Source organism: Macrosteles quadrilineatus, unplaced genomic scaffold (genome assembly GCF_028750875.1).
Source record: "Macrosteles quadrilineatus isolate MER2022 unplaced genomic scaffold, UCM_ALF_1.0 Scaffold_3__2_contigs__length_128488019, whole genome shotgun sequence".
NCBI lineage: Eukaryota > Metazoa > Arthropoda > Insecta > Hemiptera > Cicadellidae > Macrosteles > Macrosteles quadrilineatus.
Window position 1 is genome coordinate 7,461,105 of NW_026542596.1, and position 18,923 is coordinate 7,480,027.

The 18,923-nt window shown below is 35.4% G+C and overlaps 3 protein-coding genes across 4 annotated transcripts; 1 reads left to right on the forward strand and 2 right to left on the reverse strand.

Annotated features, from left to right (window-relative positions):
- Window positions 1-620: 620 nt before the first annotated feature.
- Window positions 621-15,583, forward strand: LOC128990918 (meiotic nuclear division protein 1 homolog). 2 transcript variants are annotated; one of them, XM_054413576.1, is made up of 6 exons: window positions 621-629; window positions 8,775-8,867; window positions 9,863-9,999; window positions 11,788-11,893; window positions 12,664-12,810; window positions 15,292-15,583. In XM_054413576.1, the coding sequence occupies exons 2-6, from the start codon at window positions 8,778-8,780 to the stop codon at window positions 15,427-15,429; spliced, it is 618 nt and encodes a 205-aa protein (XP_054269551.1). In that variant the 5' UTR covers window positions 621-629; window positions 8,775-8,777; the 3' UTR covers window positions 15,430-15,583. The 2 variants fall into 2 exon arrangements, with proteins under 2 accessions (XP_054269551.1, XP_054269550.1); XM_054413575.1 differs by lacking the exon at window positions 621-629 and adding an exon at window positions 669-749.
- On the reverse strand, window positions 4,905-7,703 carry LOC128990919 (zinc finger HIT domain-containing protein 1). The gene is made up of 3 exons (XM_054413579.1): window positions 7,544-7,703; window positions 6,173-6,263; window positions 4,905-5,188 (listed from the first exon to the last, which is right to left on the reverse strand). Exons 1-3 carry the CDS (start codon window positions 7,701-7,703, stop codon window positions 4,960-4,962), a joined length of 480 nt encoding a protein of 159 aa, XP_054269554.1. The 3' UTR covers window positions 4,905-4,959.
- LOC128990920 (general transcription factor IIH subunit 5) lies at window positions 7,713-18,330 on the reverse strand. Its single transcript, XM_054413580.1, has 2 exons — window positions 18,101-18,330; window positions 7,713-7,893 (listed from the first exon to the last, which is right to left on the reverse strand). The coding sequence occupies exons 1-2, from the start codon at window positions 18,133-18,135 to the stop codon at window positions 7,713-7,715; spliced, it is 216 nt and encodes a 71-aa protein (XP_054269555.1). The 5' UTR covers window positions 18,136-18,330.
- Between the last annotated feature and the right edge of the window lie 593 nt (window positions 18,331-18,923).

Sequence of the window (18,923 nt, forward strand, 5' to 3'; positions counted from 1 at the left end):
TTATACTATTTTAAGCACTTTTTACCTTTGACACTTTTGGGGGAAACGCCTCTTTCACCCTGAAAATCGAGACAAATGCTAGAAATTGGCGATTTTAGGCGCTTGATAAACATTTTTTTACTTTAAGTAAATGGTATTTTTCCTATTATTTAGCTAGCCTATTTCAAACAATTTTTTCCTCTTCCACTTTTTTGGCAAACTCCTAACTTATTTCACCCCAAAAAAACGCAATTGAAAATCGAGTAAAGCTTATTGAGTTGTGTAAATTATATTGAGCTTATTGAGTTGATTAAGGATAGCTACAATAAGTGGATGGTTACAATATGATGATTGGATTATGGATGCTTGGATGGATGCATACAATGGGAATTGATGTTTTTATGCTCACTGATTGTCATATAAAAATAATGCCCAATTGTCAATAACACAATTATAAAACAGGAGACGAGCTGCATGGCACCAAATCAGTTTAATCCAAAATTGCTTACAATTTAGTCAAAAAAAAGGTTTCAGTCAGACTGTACTTAGACTAGACTGGGAGCTGGCGGGAATTTCGTAAATAAATATTAAATAATAAAATAAATAATTAGCAAGAAAAAGACCGAAAAGGGTGTGGATGACTGGATGAGGTTATTTGTGTACACGTTTTTCAATTAATTGCCTGTTTGAATTATATTATTTCAACTTTACATGCCGGAAATCATTGCTTAGAGTTCTTGTAGATTTAGTGTACTTCAAAACTTTGTACGGTAATTACAATATTGTTAAATTATTTTATGATAGGATTCAGTGAAAAGGGCTAGCTTAGTTGTTAGGCCTAAGTTAGTAGTTAACTATTCCTGGCAAGGTAGACAGTGCCGTAAAACCTTATTAAACTTAGGGTTGAACAATGCATATTCATTGCTAATTCTGTTAACATACCAGTTGGAGTCTTGCTATCAAACTTTGCCTAGCATTTTCAAAGTAGGACACTACTTGATGGTTGAATAGGCCTAGCCTAGGCTATGTGGCAGGAACGGTTCTAACATAGGATATAAAACAGTTTTAACATTATAGGTCTTATCATTGCATTGCAACACTGACACACAAGAGTGCATTGTTAAAGACATAGCCTAATAATACTAAAAAGAGCTGCTCTGCCTCTCAACAGCACTGTTAAGAAGTAAGATAAGTAAGGTTAAACAGTTTCTAACACAACATACCAAGCTTACAGTATAGGTTTTCTGCGTACAGAAACTTATTACAATAGCTAATGTTCAGCCTTGTTGCAGACAGCCATCTTCAAAGCAGTTTACGGTTCAACAGGATTTTTTGTTCTTGTCGGTTTCAGGTTGCTATCTACTAGGCCTAAAGTTGCTATGTTAACTTACCACCTTACCACTTACCACACAATAAGGTGTAGAGACTTTATTATTTTGCTTGTACTACTTCATTTGACTGTTTCTTCTTTAGCGGTAGGCTAGTGCGTAGATGTGTTACCCATATAAGAAAATGTTCTGAGGGTATTAATATTCTTTGGGATTTGAATCTGAGAAACGGCCTTGGACTGATGTTCATAATATGACTTAATGGTAAAAATAGTCATTTCCCTATTTTCCTGGAACCTACAGGTAAATGACGTTTGATTTTGGCGAAAATGTTCTTGTTCGGATATGTTTGGTTTGGATTTAGGAAGGTCTGGCTGCATGGCCTACTATAAGTTAGTCCTCGCCACCCTAAGTTGAGACAGCCAAAGGCCGCACTAGATATACGCCGTGCGGCCTTGCGCTGCCTCAACTTAGGGTGGCGAGGACTATAACTAATGCATTCACAAGCCGTTTTTGTTATAATCACAAAAAAAAATAATAACCACATTCTAGAGTCTATTGTTTTTCGGTAAGTTATGTAGGCTGCTGTTAAACTTCAAATGCTACCAAACTTGGTTATTTCCTGATTGGTATATTAAGTCATTACAGTTTACTATTTTTCACACATAAGTTAGTTTTTGGTTTTATGATTTACATTGTACCCATTCAATTTTGTATTAACTTCTGATGTTTGGGACCTGTAGACAAGGATGTAGGCTAGAGTATACCCTTGGCAAATGGTACTTGCGGAATTTTTTTGAAATTTTAGGTGCAAAATGGTAAGTTTTCCATGTTTTAGCAAGTTTTTTACAAATATCTCATAGATTTTTTTTAGGTAAGTTAGCATGCCGCGATATAATTTTGTTGTCAAAATAAAGGTACAACTGTTCTCTAGGGAAATGCATTTTGATTTTTTTTTAAACAAACTCTAATTTTCTGTGGAACAAATTGATAAACTTAGGTAACACTTTTTTGCTAAGTTTACAATTTTTTTACAAAAAATTTAAGTTTGTTTTCAAAAAAATAAAAAGGCATTTCCTTAGAGAACAGTCGTTACCTTTAATTAGTCAGCAAAATTATATTTTTAGAACCACCTGGGAACATGTTTAGCGGTCACAAGTTTAACATTAGTCTTATGGTACTATCTTCAAGGTCCCAGCACTACTGAAGACGCTTAAGCCTAAAAAATTAATTTACTTACAAAAAATAGACATAGGCCTATAACAAAAAGTAGTTTGCAGCATCATCTTAAGCGTGATGTACCATACATATATTAGTATATACATAGTTTGAACCGGTACAACAGTGTTTAATAATTTTTTAACGGGTTCCCTTTTTAGCGAATTTCCCTATGGGGAAGTAGCTATTACCGTAGGTGGCACGGTAAGACCTAGACCCGGGACCGATTTACTTTTTCATTTTGATGTCCCCAGAGGCCAAAAACACCATTTTTATATATGTATATATATATAGACTTATATATATATACGTCCGTGAACGCGATAACTTGAGTAATTTTTGTCCGATTTTGATGAAATTTGGTTTAAAGGTGTAAAGCAGGATAAACTTGAATGAGTTCGCGAACCAGTACGATCGGACCATGGGAACAGGGCTTTACGGGGGGTTTTATGGGGTAGCTTAAAAATTGGTTTTTCTCACTTTTGACCCTCAAAACACAAAATTTCCCGATTTCTCTTTAGTCCTTTTTAAAGAGCTTAAAAAAAAACAAATAATTTAGTATATAAAAGTATTTTTGTTCGATTATTAGTAACGGAGAAAATTAAAAAAATTGTAAATTTAAAATTCCCATGTTATTCTTATGGAGAATATTGTCAAATGTTGTAGTTTGCTTGTTTATGGATATATTTGATCAAACTTGGCAAATTTATTTATTTTGTACTAAGCTATCAATATTTTACTCAAAAACACACTTTATTAGTTTCCTTGTAGCAGCAAACCTAGGTACTCGTTAAACCTAATGTTATTAAAATATATTTAACTGAAAATCAATTCAGACAAATGAAAATTCGCTTAGTCGGCAGGTTTGCTGCGGCGGGGGTATTTATACATAGTGCAGCAAAGAGGCCGACCTTAGAGCACACGATCTGTAGGCTATTGTCTATTAAAATCAATAACAACACAAAAATGACTAAAAACTTCATAAGCAATTTAATTTTAAAGGACATTTAAAAATCAGTGAAGTATATAAACAATAAAGCAGTCTGTGACCAGGTTATGGCGGGTTGGGCGCCTCGTGGTCATTACTACTACTCACTTTTGATCAGATAAAAGACAAAAGCGCTGCAGCCCTGAAAACTGTCGGCCGTCCCACCAAAAAATTTCCCGCCTTGCAGTTCACACTGAAGTAGGACGGCAGTTCACTGTACAACAAACAAATGCGGTCCGCTCTTTCCCATTCTCCCATAATTATATTATTCTACGTGACGAAGTATGGACGTAGAGACGCCAGAAAACATATTTATTCTTTTTTTCTTGTTGGGGCAAACCTGACTAGCCTAGCCTAATTCTACCCCATCGGGTACTGACTCTCCATGAGCCCAACTATCTTTGCAAGAGGCTTTCTGTTTGTTTGGGATTATGTAGAACACGTCATGGTGGGGGGCTTCACTTTCCAAGGGTCACCTTGAAATTGGGAAAGAAAAGTTTCTCTTATTTTGGACCCACATTGTACAACGGACTACCCAAGAGCCTAAAAACCATTGCATCCAGCAATACCTAAGATTAAGTTTAAAAAGTTCTCAAAATATATAAGTTTTTAGTTGTAAGTACAGTACCTAGTTACATTACAAAAGTTGTTCTGAAAAACTTATATGTATCAGAGAAACACTGGCTAATAAAGACATTTTATTTATTTATTTTAGTAATATAAGTTAAAAACATTAAAATGGCTGCCATTAAAGTTGAATCAAGACATGGGTCTCTTCTACCTTTACATACATACCAAGTTTCATAAAGTTCGGTTAAAAAAATTCAAAGATAAAAAGGCGGATATATCTGGTTAACGAAGTGATTTAGGAAAAACCTTTATTATTGATTTTCTCTTTATTTTGACCCAAGGAATCACTACGTAAATTATGTCCCCAACTTTTTCGAACACCTGTAGACTAATAATGATTGTTTAGTAGGTTTTTTATTCCAAGCACATTTACATGAACAAAAACAACTAATATTGGAATGGATGATATAAAAAGCTACAACAACTATTTAAAGGTCGATTTCTTTGCTCTATCAACATGTTTTTTTTTCATAATGACTTCTCATCAGACCATCTTCTTATCCAGATTTTCTTACAGAGTACTGCAATAACAATAATTAAAAGTATTTTTTACATTTTTATTAGATGACCAACACAAACCTACAAACTGGTAAAAATGACAGTATTTTCATTGAAACATAAAAAAGGGTACGTCCAGTAACATTCGCCATTTCATAAATTTAAAACTAAGGCCATAAATATTTACACTATCTATTCACTTTTAATTAAATTTTCACTATCTATTCAAACACTCACAAAAGTTAATTATTTAAATTTGTTAAAAAAAAAACTATTTAAATATCTAATATATTGAAAAAGAGTCTTTTAAACGTTTTTTTAAGCAGTCCACTTGAGGCACCGGGTATCTAGATGTGTGCCTAGACAGCGAGTACAGCAGTATCTGGCTCCACAAGGTATACAAGTGTAGTTGCTAGGGAATCCGCAGACCGCGCAGAAGTGTCGCTCGGGCAGTTGGGACGGCATGGCCTGCGCAGACATGTAGTTTGGTGGGTCAGGGTGGTAGGCTCGGTCCTCCTCCACTAGCTGCATTAGTGTCTTCCGGAACCTAAAGGCAATGATGTTAGATTTTGACACAAGAAATAAAATAATAATAAATGAAAATACTTCTTTCCGGCAAACTTAAGACCTCGTGGCCCTATCGTGTGGAATAGTATATCATGAACAACAATAATTTACACCCATGTGTAAGATAACTAATAACCTAAATTTTGTCACTAGGGCCTTAAGTAATTCTTTACAGCTCAAGCCAAGGCCCCACTAGAAAAAACAGGCCATGCTGCTGCACGGGCAGCACAACACTACGTCACAGTGGTGGATAGTTGTACTAAACTCTTACCATTAAAATCTTAAGATCCTGTATCCTGTAACAGCCAAGCCATATGTATTTACCTAAAACATATGGGAATGGTGATGGCAATGAATTTATCAATGAAATCTATCCACTAGTGTGACGTCATGGATCCTACCGCATGGCCTGTTTTTCTAGTGGGGCCTTGCTCTAGCTCAACTTAAACATGAAGTTGGAAAATGAGTGAAGGTCGAAAGACACTTTTTGCCTGAGTGATAAACTATATTTTTTGGTCACAATGCAATCTGCATTCTTCCACGAAAAGAAATAATAATTTCATATTTTATCACTGAAATTCATTCATATTTCATTCTGTCTAAAACAAAAAGTCAATAAAGGGGTTTATTTGTACTGACATATACAATTTAAAACAAGGATAAACCAAAACAAATGTTAATAATTATGATATATGTTTGATATTTGGGAATATTTTCTTTGGCGAATTTAGCGGACAAATTTATAGCTATTTTAGTTAAATGTGCATCTAATGTCCTCCTTGACTCTAGCTATGTTTTCCTTAGTAGGAAAATAGCTAGCCTACTTTACTTCCACTACCATAGCATCCTCTAATATTAGGCCTTAAATAAAGTTCAATTTGTTTTCCTAAAATACAGCCAAACGCCATAAAGTCACAGATTTTTTGCCTTAATTTTATGTCACTGCTTGTATACTTCGATTTACCTTTGCTTGTAATATTCAGCGCTTCTAGTCTTTTTCTTTCTTCCTCTTGATTCTAATGTTTCTTGGAATTTCGGTGCTTTCTTACTCATCACTAAAACATTAAATGTTGTGTTTTATTAATAATTTAAAATTTAATATAACAAAACTGGTAATATTTTCCATTATAAATTTGCAATGATAAATTCTAGTTTAGGTGGGGGTAGGTCTACTGGGATACAAATCCAAGACATTGCTGCCATGGTTTGACATAACGTCATGCCACTGACACATCAAACACTTAGCTTATTAAATTTAATAATCCTCAAGAAGTTTAGAAAAGCAGTATAAAAATTGGAATAATGGACATTAACTACTTTTATCCTGGTTAGGTTAAAGTGATAAAAACTACAATAACAATTCATAAAGCCGGCAGAATTAAATAGGCTAAATACAGTTATTTATATGTATATTTTTACATTTTCCTTTCACCACCTTTAGCTTTAAAAAACTATTTAGGAGGGCTAGATGTTCTATAGGGTATATTTTTGTTAGTACGAACATTCCCTTTGACTAATCCGGCAGTATTTCTTAGTTTTAAACCACAAAAGATACCTGAAAATTAATTAATAAATGATAAAGCAATTCAAACTATGTCAGCTGGGTAACAGGCTTCTATTTGCAAATATTTAGGCCGGGCTTATGCTGGGACGCACGCGGCGCAACGCAGCACACACCAAATGCTGTGTCACCATGTTTCCTTACGTCGCTGTGTAAGCTGAGACCCACGCGTGGGTCGGCATGTCACGGTTTGTAGTACAGACACAGATTTTTCGACACACACCTCGCAATAAAGTGGTAGATGGCAAGAAGGGAGCCTCTGATTGATTCTGTACCCGAATTATCTGTGATGTACGATATTAACGATGCGAAAAGACATGATCAAACTATCGGAACAAAGCTTTATAATTAAATAAATGTTTTCTTATTTTTGGCCCTACATAAAATTTTACAATTTTTCTTAAAATCATTTTAAATCTAAAAAACAGTAGTATACAAAAGCTGATATACTAGTAACCTTAATAATTACAGAGAAAATTAAGAAAAAAAATGAAGATTTAAAACTTTTAAAATATAAAGCCATTTAAATAGGGGAAATTTAAAATTCCCTTGAAGTATTTAATGTAGGGTAGTTGCTACCATCGACGATCTTGGTGACTGCGTAGTGCAAGTGTTGCATGTTCTGGGCCTCAACATGCGCTAATCAAAATGCTGCGTGGCTTGCGTGCATTGAGTTAGGTTACATTAAATTTACTTTCAACTACTAGGGCGATGTTTACTTATCTTAGAACAGACGTTTCTAAATAATTTGCTTATTTATTTTGAGAGGCTTACCAAGATCAGCATGAGGATCATCATGGTAGTTGTCTTGCTCAAGTGCCTCAAGAGCTTTCCGAGCTCGACGCCGTCGTGTTGCTTCGTCCAACACCCGTCGCTGGTTAGCATCCTTGATGCGTCCTGACACACGATCTCCTTTTGCTACCTGGCTAGTCATATTTACTTCTTATTTCTCGACCAATGGGAAGCTGATCTGGTCCATCAAGTCGTCCACCCTTGCTTGCAATACATCCAATATATCTGCAGAGATGAACAAGTGGGTTTCATCCAAATCCTGAATAATAAATTTTCTTCCGAGAGCAACTGTTTCGTCCAAATGCAGCAGAAATTGTTTCATAGCATGGTCACTGAAAAAACAAAGTAAAGAATCATATTAGCTTTGATTTTATGTACGATCAGGAATTTATGTAATGCGTAGAATTAAATGGATAGGAGGATAGTAAGCAGCTAATACTGCATATTATGCCTTAGTAGAGTCCCACATAAGATATGGTTTAGTGGTCTGGGGTGGAACCACAGAGCAGAACCGTAAGGTTGTAAAAGAATACTGCGACTTCAGAAAAAGCTGAACTCAGCTTTACAGAAAGCTGCAGGGAAGCTTATAAATCACTAAAATCATGACTGTGATATCACTATACATCCTTGCAGTGATTAACTATACTGAACAGAGTGAGCTTGCAAGAGGAAAAGATTCTCACTCTCACAACACTCGAAGAGCTACAGACTACCCTCTCCTAGCTCACCTTACAACTCAATACAGCAGGAAGCCTACCTACATGGGACAAAAGGTCTTCAATAGCCTGCCCAACCACTTGAAGATCTTAAGAAATCAAGACCTGAAGAGGAAACTCAAAGACTTGTTAATGGATCAACCATTCTACTCACTAAGGCTGGGGCCACACGGGCATTTTTTCATACACAAACGCAGCGTGAAAATACGCGAAAAATATGAGCAGCGTTAAATGAAATGGGGAGTGCCTGCAGTAGCGGACGCCTATTCGTTTCAATGTTACTCTAATTTCTCGCGTGTTTTCACGCTGCGTTTGTGCGTGGAAAAACTCCGGTGTGGCCACACAGCCTAAAGGAATTCTTTGATAAATATTGTTAAGCAAGATGAAAATTCAAATTACAATCCATGTATATTCTTAAAGAAATCTCAATAAATAAAATTGATTGATCGATTGATTGATAAATTAATAAATAAAATTGAGTATTTGCTTTGTTTCAGAAAATGTCAAAACGGAAAGGAGTCAGTGCTGAAGAGAAAAGGACACGCATGCTACAATTATTCTATGAGAAAAAAGAGTTTTTCCCTCTGAAGGTCAGACTTTGTCTAGCAGTAATAAAAATCGTTGCAGTAGACACTTTCAATCCCATCTTGATAACAAATTAATACAGGCCAGTCTGAATGAACTGAATATTTGATTTCTCAGACTAGCTTGTTAGCTTTGTATCATTTACGTTTCAATAAAATTTGGTTTGAAATAACCAATAATTCAGCCTAAATTAGTTTTGTTTATTTTTATCTTGCTAGATAAAGTTAAAAAAAAGGCTAAAAGTTAATGAACATTAGCCTATATCATATACCACAAGTGTTGTATCATTAAAAAGACAAACACCTATTGATTACCTATCTGATGAGATATGCCATAGCAGCCTCTAATTCAAGACCTAAGCGTGTGTGTGGCAATACCTAATGCCATGGTAATAAGAAACTTATAAAAATAAACATTATGCATTTGCTCCACTGTAAATTAAATTGGTGCAAAAGCTATTTTCGTTTGCCAGGACAGCGGTGTGCCATTTGTCTCGCAGCGGCCTAGTATCAGAGGAGTCGTTTAAGAATACCGCATCACAATATTCATGACATTCAAGAATATCTAGATCATTTTAAATAATTTAATTCTCTGTGAAGGAATGCAAAATCACATCAGTTGCAAATTTTTAAGTGTTTCCTAAGTTTGTACAGTACCAACTAAATTACCTATGTGCATTTTGATAAAAATAAATACTGTTCATGATAGGCCTAATAGAAATTTAGCTTTATTTTCCTATTGAACTGAAATAGTCAAGTAACATAATATTGAGTGTTGTAAAACACAAAAACATTGACCAACTCTAACTATACATGATTTAACAGCAGAATTAATTAAAGGTAAGTACACAGTAGTATCAAGAGATAGGATGCCCATGAAGCAGAGCAATGACAGATTCCGTTCTGAGAGAACATACGATCAAGCAGAGGGAGTCTACTTTGAGGGAGCAGCAAGAGTAAATTTATCTTTTCTTCTCATTTATCCAATAAAATATTTCCAGGAATTAGAAAAGATTGCTCCAAAAGAAAAAGGAATAATTGCCCAGTCCGTCAAAGATGTTGTTCAAAGTTTAGTTGACGATGGTTTGGTGGACACAGACAAAATCGGTACTTCAATATATTTCTGGTCATTCCCAAGGTAAAATAATAGATTATACTGTAGGCCTTACAGATGTTTCTCATGTTTGTGGGTGGTTCAATCAGAGTTGCCACCCGTCCCGATTCTGTCAGGACAGTCCCGATTTTGGTTACTTATGTTATGCCCGTATTTAAGCCTATGTTAACCCGGGGGGGGGGGGAGGATGCCATGTCCTGATTTTCCCCTAACCTAGTATGGCAACCCTGGGTTCAATATTATGCTCCTAATAGTTGAAAAGTCAAACCTATTTATTTTGACCTGTTCTCACTATTTTTCCACCGTAGTGTTAAATAAATGACAATTAAGAGTAGGGGCCTAAACTATATATTTTTGGCTGTGGGAGCCGTATTTCACTGCAATTAATTAAAATATTTAAACTGTTGAATTCATTTTCAAGTTATTAAGTTATAACGTTATTAAGTTATAAGTTATAAGTTAATTAATAATTAATTAATCATTAATAAATAATAATTAATTAATAATTAATTAAGTTTAAGTTATTAAGTTACTTTAAGCTATAAAAGCTTAAAAAGCATAAGTGGATAAAACGTAATACAACATTGCAGTAAGATGTCTAGTAGAAAATCACAAAAATCATTGTTCAGGGTTCTACAAAACTTCAAAGAAATAAGCTTTACATACAATATATAATTTAAAGATATTTCCATTAATATAAAGGCTACTTACAGTCTTCGCTATCCTGATTAATTAAGCACTATGGCTGTTTCAGAGATAACTCCATCGTTCATCATCATACACTAAACTGAGTCACTATTTACATATTTACATTTTTTACGTGGGTTCTTCATTAATCATTTCCATTGCGTCAAATATAAAATACATACAACACACGACACAGACACGAAATGAAAACATGAAGTCAGCACGTGCACGGCTAAAAACTGACGACCGACTATGGAGTTATCTCCGAAACAGCCGTAGTGCTTAATTAATTAATTAGGATTTTCAAAGACTGTAATTAGCCTTACTAGCAGAGTACCCGTCCTTCGTACGGGGTCGCCGTATAAGTATAAAATGCTTATTGTAGTCATACTCGTGTTTTGTGTTTGCAATGGGGGAGGATGAGAAAATTTGTTTCACTGTATGCTATTGTATAACACATCTACCACAGCCATAATAATGTTCTACCACTGCACCTAATTAACAGGAAAATTTAAATTACCAAATATTCAAACAATATCACAAATTATTTATAAATCAAAAACATAAGCATAACTGGAAACAATCCTATTATGTCAGTTCCCATTGTTTATCACAGCCTTTTGTTGCTGCTTGGCTCAAATTAGCTGTTGTCATAAATGAATGAAAATAATAGTTCTGCACCCTATTGGTAAACCCTATAACTTTTTAATGCTAATGAATATCATAGAACCAACTTGTGTAGTTGAACTGGCCTTACATTTTTTTTAAAGTCCCTTGGGCCACTTCACTTGTCCGTATTAGCTGAATCCGACCGGTAGTTAATGTGTGATTGAACTTAAAACAAACACACAAACTTTCACATTTCTAATATTAGTATGATTAAACCCAATCTGCCACACTGAATATTCACGTTCCATTAAGGTTAACAAAAAGTATGCTTTTTAATTTTTAAGTTTAAGAATAGTTATCAAATTTGTGAAACAAGGAAAGTTTTTTTAAAAGGTTTTCCTGACATTCTCTGACTATAGCAGAACTTTTTATTTTATATATATTTTTTTAGAGTAGTTTACCTAGCACTAAACCTTACTAAATGCTATTTACTTGTAACTATCGAGCATGTTGTAGCAAAGCTAAACACACAAGAAAAAGGAAACTGGCTGATGCATCTGAGAAGCTAGAAGGAGCTGTGAAGCGACTTAAAGTCGCAAAAGACAGTATAATAGATGCCAAGGTATGTTGACTTGTTTGCAAGTACTCTATTTAATACCCTCACGTTATTTCCCATTATACACAGCTAACTAGAATGTCCATTGGTCATTTCACGTTTAACATTCTCAAATTCAGCTAGTGTAGGCTATTGAATTTTGTCCGGGTTCAAATCCTACATATTACCAACGGCCTTTAAATTATCTGATCACACTTTGGAGCCACCCTTAAGCTCATTCACCTTTCTGAAAAATGTCTCTCAGGTTGGGAGAACAAACCTTTTATTTTTCTTGGCGCCAAAAGACAAGTGTCGTCCCCGTCCCCTGGGCTTAAGGGGTGCGAGTGGCACAGGTCAGTAAGGCACCAACATTCGATTGTGTCAGATGTCATTTTCAAGTATTTCAATTCCATTCATCATTTTTCACATATCACAATCAAGTTTACATTAGAAGTTTCAAGTTACACATTTTCATTTATTCATTATCATGTATACAGTATTATTATCATCATACTTCAATAAACAGTGTTTTGCAGTCTGTGCATTTTGTGCAGTCTTATATCTCAGCTCCAGAAACCAATTGCATTACGTAACATTCATTACATAAGTCATTACATTCAGTGCGTATGCGTAACATTTTTTAGAACCCCCTACTCAGTAAATGTAATTTGAATAGCCCTCGATTATAGTAATTTTATTTGAGCAAACAAACTTAAAATAAAAGTTTGGTTTTTCTGTAAAACAACTTCATTAGGGCATTGAAATACTTCTTTTATTTAGTTTATTGTATACTCAAGGTTGGACGAGAAGACACAAGTGCCAGGCAGGAGTTGATTAAAAAGATTGAACTATTGAAAGGAGAAGAGAACAAGCTGATTTTAGAAATACAAAAGTATAAAGACTCCGATCCAGAGGTGTTGGAGCAGATGAAAACTGACATCAAGGTAGGCAAAACCTTTTCCAGTTAGTTTTAAGCGAACTTCCCTATAGGGAAATAGCTATTACCGTAGGTGGCACGGTAGACCCGGGAATGATATACTATTTCATTTTGATGTCCCTAGAGACAGGGCCACCCTGAGGGCGGAGCGGGGCGACCGCCCTGGGTGCCGTGGCTAGGGGCCCGCTGCGGCTTTGGAAGGTAAATAATTTAACAATGTTATCGGCAAACCACAAACGAATATTTTACGGGAAACTCGTAAACATATAATGAATGACAATGACTATTCTAAAAAAAGGATATATATAGCTTTCATTTTATTCATAAAATAAATACTGTTATTTAATATACAACTCGTACTATTATAGTCCAGTCAAGTAAAACATCCGTGTGTGCAAAAGGTCATGTAGTTCTGGTTTTTTAGTATGTTGATACTGTTGTTTGTTAGGTCCTATACCACCCAAGTAAGAAACCAAGTTTGCAGCTTCGAAAGACCTGTGCTACCGGCGTAGTAGCCAAAAAATTGTAAAAAATTGTAGCGTAAAAATTGTACACTTTTTTCACTTTGTGAAATTAAATTTGGCTTGAAGGTGTAGGTAAACCTTTTAAAGAGCTTAAAAAAAAACAAATGATTTAGTATATTGAAGTGTTTTTTTCCGGTTATTGGTTACAAAGAAAATTTAATAGATTCTTAATTTAAAATTCCCATGTTATTCTTATGGAGAATAAGTAAACTGCTGTGGTTTGCTTGTTTATGGATATATTTTGATCAAACTTGGCAAATGTATTTATTTTATACTAAACTATTCATATGTTACTAAAAAAACACACTTTATTACCCTCCCTGCAGCAGCAAACCTAGATTGTTAAACCTAATTTTAATTTTATTTAAATAGATTTAATTGAAAATCAAATAAGGTAAATGGAAATTTGCTTAGTCTGCAGGTTTGCTGTGGCGGGGGTATTTTTATCTAAAATCACCACCACATAGACAGGTTTCCAAAACCATAGTCTAGTTCAATGAGTGGTCTTCGTTGAACAACAGACAACTCTTACCCTAGTGTAGAAAGAGGATCACACTACATCAAATTGGCTGGGTAGCTGAGTGGTTATAGTGCTCGCCCAGTAATCAAAAGGTTGCCGGTTCGATCCTAAGAAAAGTCAGTAGCTTTTTGATGGTTCAAAACTGGACCCAGCTGTTCCTTATCATTGGGCTTTAAATAAATGATCCTGACTAATGAAACCGCTGATCTTAAGCCCCCCATACACGGGCGAGCATGTTCGCGAGCATGCTCGTGACGGTGTTGGCGACGAACATGCTCGCCCGTGTGTGGGATCCGTCGCAGCGAGCATGTTGGGCTCGGCGCTCGGCTCGTCGGACTTGACGAGCCCGAACACGAACATGCTTGCCCGTCTGTGGGGACGACCATATGTTCGAGAGCATGTTCGCCGCTGCAACATGGGTAGAGATAGGCTAAATGATTCCATCCATGTAGCCGCTACTATGATTCCAGTTACACTCGTGGACTCATTACAAGTAACCGTTCCAGTTCCAAACGATTACTTTGTTACCGCCATTACAAAGTAGCCGCAATAGACGGATTGCACTTGTAAATCATCATGGTGTTGATACTCTGATGTATTCCAGTTACAGTAATAGATTTAGAATCAATGTTTACAGAAGCTAAATAAATATTTATTTGTGTTTGTAACGCAATAAATACAAATTTAAATGGGTTTCCAAAATAGAGGGTTCATGTATATTAATACACAAATGTGTACAATCAATTTTGTAGTAATTTGTCACAATTAAATAATTCTAAGAAAGGCTAGAATAAGCAAAACTACGAGAAATGTTATTGCACAACTATTTTCAAACCATGACGGATGAATTTAATCCAATAACTTAAGGCCTGGCACAAACGGCCGATATCGGCCGATTACAAAATCGGCTAAAAATAAATCGCCCCTGATTTATGTCTAAGAAATAATGCGTATGTTGCAAAAAAAACTAAATTCTGTAATTGCAGCAAAAAAGCAGGAGTAGGCTAAATAGGCTTACACACAACTTGACTGTCACAGAGCACAAGAGAAGCAAGAATAGGCCTAGGAACCGCTACCGAGCGACGAACATGTTCGCGAGCATGCTCGTCCGTCTCTTGGAAACGCCAAGCATGTTCGCGAGCATGCTCGTCCGTCTGTTGCCAACGCCGAGCATGCTTGCCCGTGTATGGGGGACTTTAGTCAGTAACAAAGCTACACAGGTCATTACACACCATTCTACACTCATCCTTCACTCATATTTGGGTTAAAATACGCACTTAGGTGGTGTCCCCATCTCATTGATTGATAATTGATAAGTCTAACCTTGATACAGAGTGCTATCTTCAGGGTTTTTTGGCTCTCATTTGGGAGTTTGTCAATAAACTTCCAAAAAAATTAAAATTTGATCATCTTATAACTAATTAATCTGTGAATGATGTTTCAGGCTCTAAAGGAAGCAATCAACAGATGGACGGATAACATTTTTCAACTAAAGTCATGGTGCAAAGAAAAATTTAGTATAGAAGAAACAACCCTAAACAAGTCATTTGGTATTCCAGCAGACCTCGATTACCTTGATTGAGTTAATTGTAAAAAATGTCAAACCAAGTAGAGTCAATAAGTTCCTAGTGTTGACAGTAAGATGTAAATTGTGTTAAGGTTTTTGTTATGTTTGTTTGTTCCTCGTGTGGTCAATAAAAGTTGCTTGTAAGATCAAATAAAAAAGTTTGAGTGTTCGTGGTGGTTCAATTTCATTGTCCTATTGAACCAAAAAGTAAGATGATTAAAAACATTGTATTCTGTGGGGCCCCATTATCATGTTTGCCGAAAAATAGATTAAGAGCTTCAGGTATCATTAACATTTGGAATGGGATTGCTGCAGTAATAGGCCCAGCATTAAATTTTCAGAAAATTTAAGGCCATTTAGTAAACAAATAATTAATTGTGACATTTACTTCAAAAATGTAATATTTTCAAAATTTGACCCTCAAATTTTTGTCCAAGCTTTTATTCAAAATTCTAAAACCGTTACTTTTTCAAGTTTTATTTTATCTCCTTAAGGTCTCACCTTATCTTGAAGGGGCATACTGAAGCCTCAAAGCACTTCATCCGGATTTATCAAATTATTGCACACCCCAATCAGTTGTTCAGAGACCTTCAATATTCAAGAAGCTGATAAAGTTCCTCCTCAAGAAGGTGACTACCGCTTGCGCATTTTTGATATCGTTATTTCATTGTGTTTCACCCACTATTTAATTGTGCAAAAACAGTCTGGAAGTTGCATAAATTAATGAGTCGGTTCATTATAACCTAACCTTTACCTTCCTAATCTATCCTCACTTCAAAACACTTAATACAGTCACGAATCCGCATAAAACCCGACCTACCTTCCTCACATGCCTAAATAAGAACTGATTATTTGGTTTCAAAATGAATTGATTTGATTTCATTCCGCATTAGACCAAGTATAAACAGTTGTTTGCTCTTCTCACTCAGTCCTCACTCCTCACTCTTCACTCAGTACGGACCCGTCCAGACCACGCCATATTACCATTAGCCTACCACCTTCAATCACCGCTCAATCATCCTTAGATTTGTAATCCTAACCTTCGTTTTACGGCCACTTAGGAATCTCTCCGACAAAAACTGATTGCATTTTTGGATTCAGCGTTAAAAATACTGTAAGTAGACATAAAAATTACATCATATCCCAATGTAAATACGGTAAATATTTGCCAAAATTTTGACTAACTTTCCCAACTATGATTAGGCTATGGGAGGGTTTATCAGAGTTTTAACGCGATCGTATGCCAATATAACCACAAAATATTTTACTTTCCAATTATTTGGCGCCTCCCAAAATAGCCAATTGCCTCATGCCTACCGTGCCTATTTGGTAAATCGGCCCTGGTACTAGGTTGATGTCCAAGAGGTAGGTCCTAGCTATATTAACCCTCCGAGTGTCCCTTGTTTTGGCCTTAATGTCTGCCTATTTTTTGCTCATTTGCAAGGTTTTATTAAAACGGATCTGAGAAGCTTGAAAACAATGTTAATTATAGGTACTGTTCTATATACCATTTTGTTTGGAAAATCATGGGCTTCAATATTATACATAGAACATAAGGAACATTTGTTTCAAAAAAAATTTTTAGGTAAAAAAAATTTTGGAAAATTTTCCAAAAAAAATAAGTTTGCGCTCAATGAAATTGTATAAAATTTATAGTCCTATAAATATTTGAAAATAGCCACTTTGTTCTAAATTTTATGAGGATTACAAATATATAATAATATAAGGAAGTAGATTTGCAAATAAATAAGTTATGGGCAAAAAACAGATTTCAGTACATAGCGTTTAGCTAAGAATGCATAGCCTAACCATAGCTAGGAATCTGGCTGATAATTTACATCAATATCACTACCTACTTCTTCAGGATCATCAACCAGCCCTTCAAAATCACTTAAATCTTCTTATAATGCACCACGTATATCACTACTTTTGATTTTTAACACTAAAACAATGATAAACGTAATAAAACACATCGGTCCGAGGATAACCAAGCTGTTTACAAATACGCACGTCAGCTGTCTGCTACAATATTTTCGGAACTAAAATGAATAGCGCTTAGAGACAGACCTCCGGAGAAAGCTCTGAATCTGTAAAATAAAACGATACCTAACTCGATCCAGTTCAATCCGATTTTGTCAGTCATAGAGCCTTCGCCGTAAACAGTGTTTGTGAGTCGCTGCAGCGACAAATAACACTCGGAGGGAAGATCGAATCCCGTCAGTGACACAAAATTTTGTCAAAGATTTTGCTTAGGATGCGATTTCTTCTTATAACTGTAAATAATTTGTTAGAATTTATGGCAAAAATCATTTTTCTGTATGAACAGAATTTAACCTTCATTCAATTTATTTCATTATCTATAAGTAAGTTTGGTTAGTTTATTATATAAACTTCCAGATGCCTAATTGAACCGGGTTACCGGTCGTGTATCCTCTGCCAAATAAAATACACAAGTACCGTAAGTTATTGAATTTTTATTGCAATTTCATGTAAATATTATTTAGACCCTAATTGATCAGAAAAACGTAATAAAGAATGGTCTGTGGGGATGTTAAATGTAATAACCTTGCCCAAAAGGCAAAGCTGGCCCACAGGTTAGGGTAATAGGACTAGGGCAGTGACTTAATATGTCTGTTACTCTTTCTACTTTCTGGCGTCAAGCTAATGTGTAAAAAAACGTACCTACCATTCAACAAGGACTCCTTTCATAACATTGACCATGATCGATTTGTCTTCATACCAAGCCCTTAGACATGAAATGTTAAATAAGTATGTAAGTCTTCTTTTTAAATAAATGCTTGAATACTACAACTACTGAACTAGGCTACTTCTTTCTTTAATTCCTAACCTAACTAACTACACAACACAACAACACAACTACACTTTTTGTTTTCCTTCGGTGGGGCACACGGAAGATTTCTAAGGTGCCGTTTGACGTACCGTCGTGAAGTTAGCGGCTCTTTTCATCGGCGCTTTTTCGGTTTGTAATAGATGTGGGTTGGTACGCCTGTGGGCGCCTAAAACGTGTTTTTCAGGGATGTCGGAAACACAATTCAATGACAATACGGTGCGAAATGATGTTTTTACATTTATATAATGTCAATCATACCTTGATAAAACGTGTATACACGATAAAACTAATTAATTGGTGTATTTTAAAAGGCATATTTGAGACCGTACTGTACATTATACGTAGCTATGGCTTATCATACCGCAATCAATTAAAACTCCAAACATATAAAAGTGCATAATCTTTTTCCTAAGCCCATCACACCACCTTTAAGCTATTATAATGGTAATATACAATGTGTAGAATACTCAGTATGAATATGATTGAGGCAGTCCCCTAAATTACGAAGTTATATGGCAAAATGTATATGGTTTATAGGAACTTGCATCAGGAAAAGTGCACAATGTTGACCCTGAGCCCATCACATCAAATTTGAGGTATTCTAATGGTAATATACAATGTGTAGAATACTCAGTATAAATATGATTGAGGCAGTCCA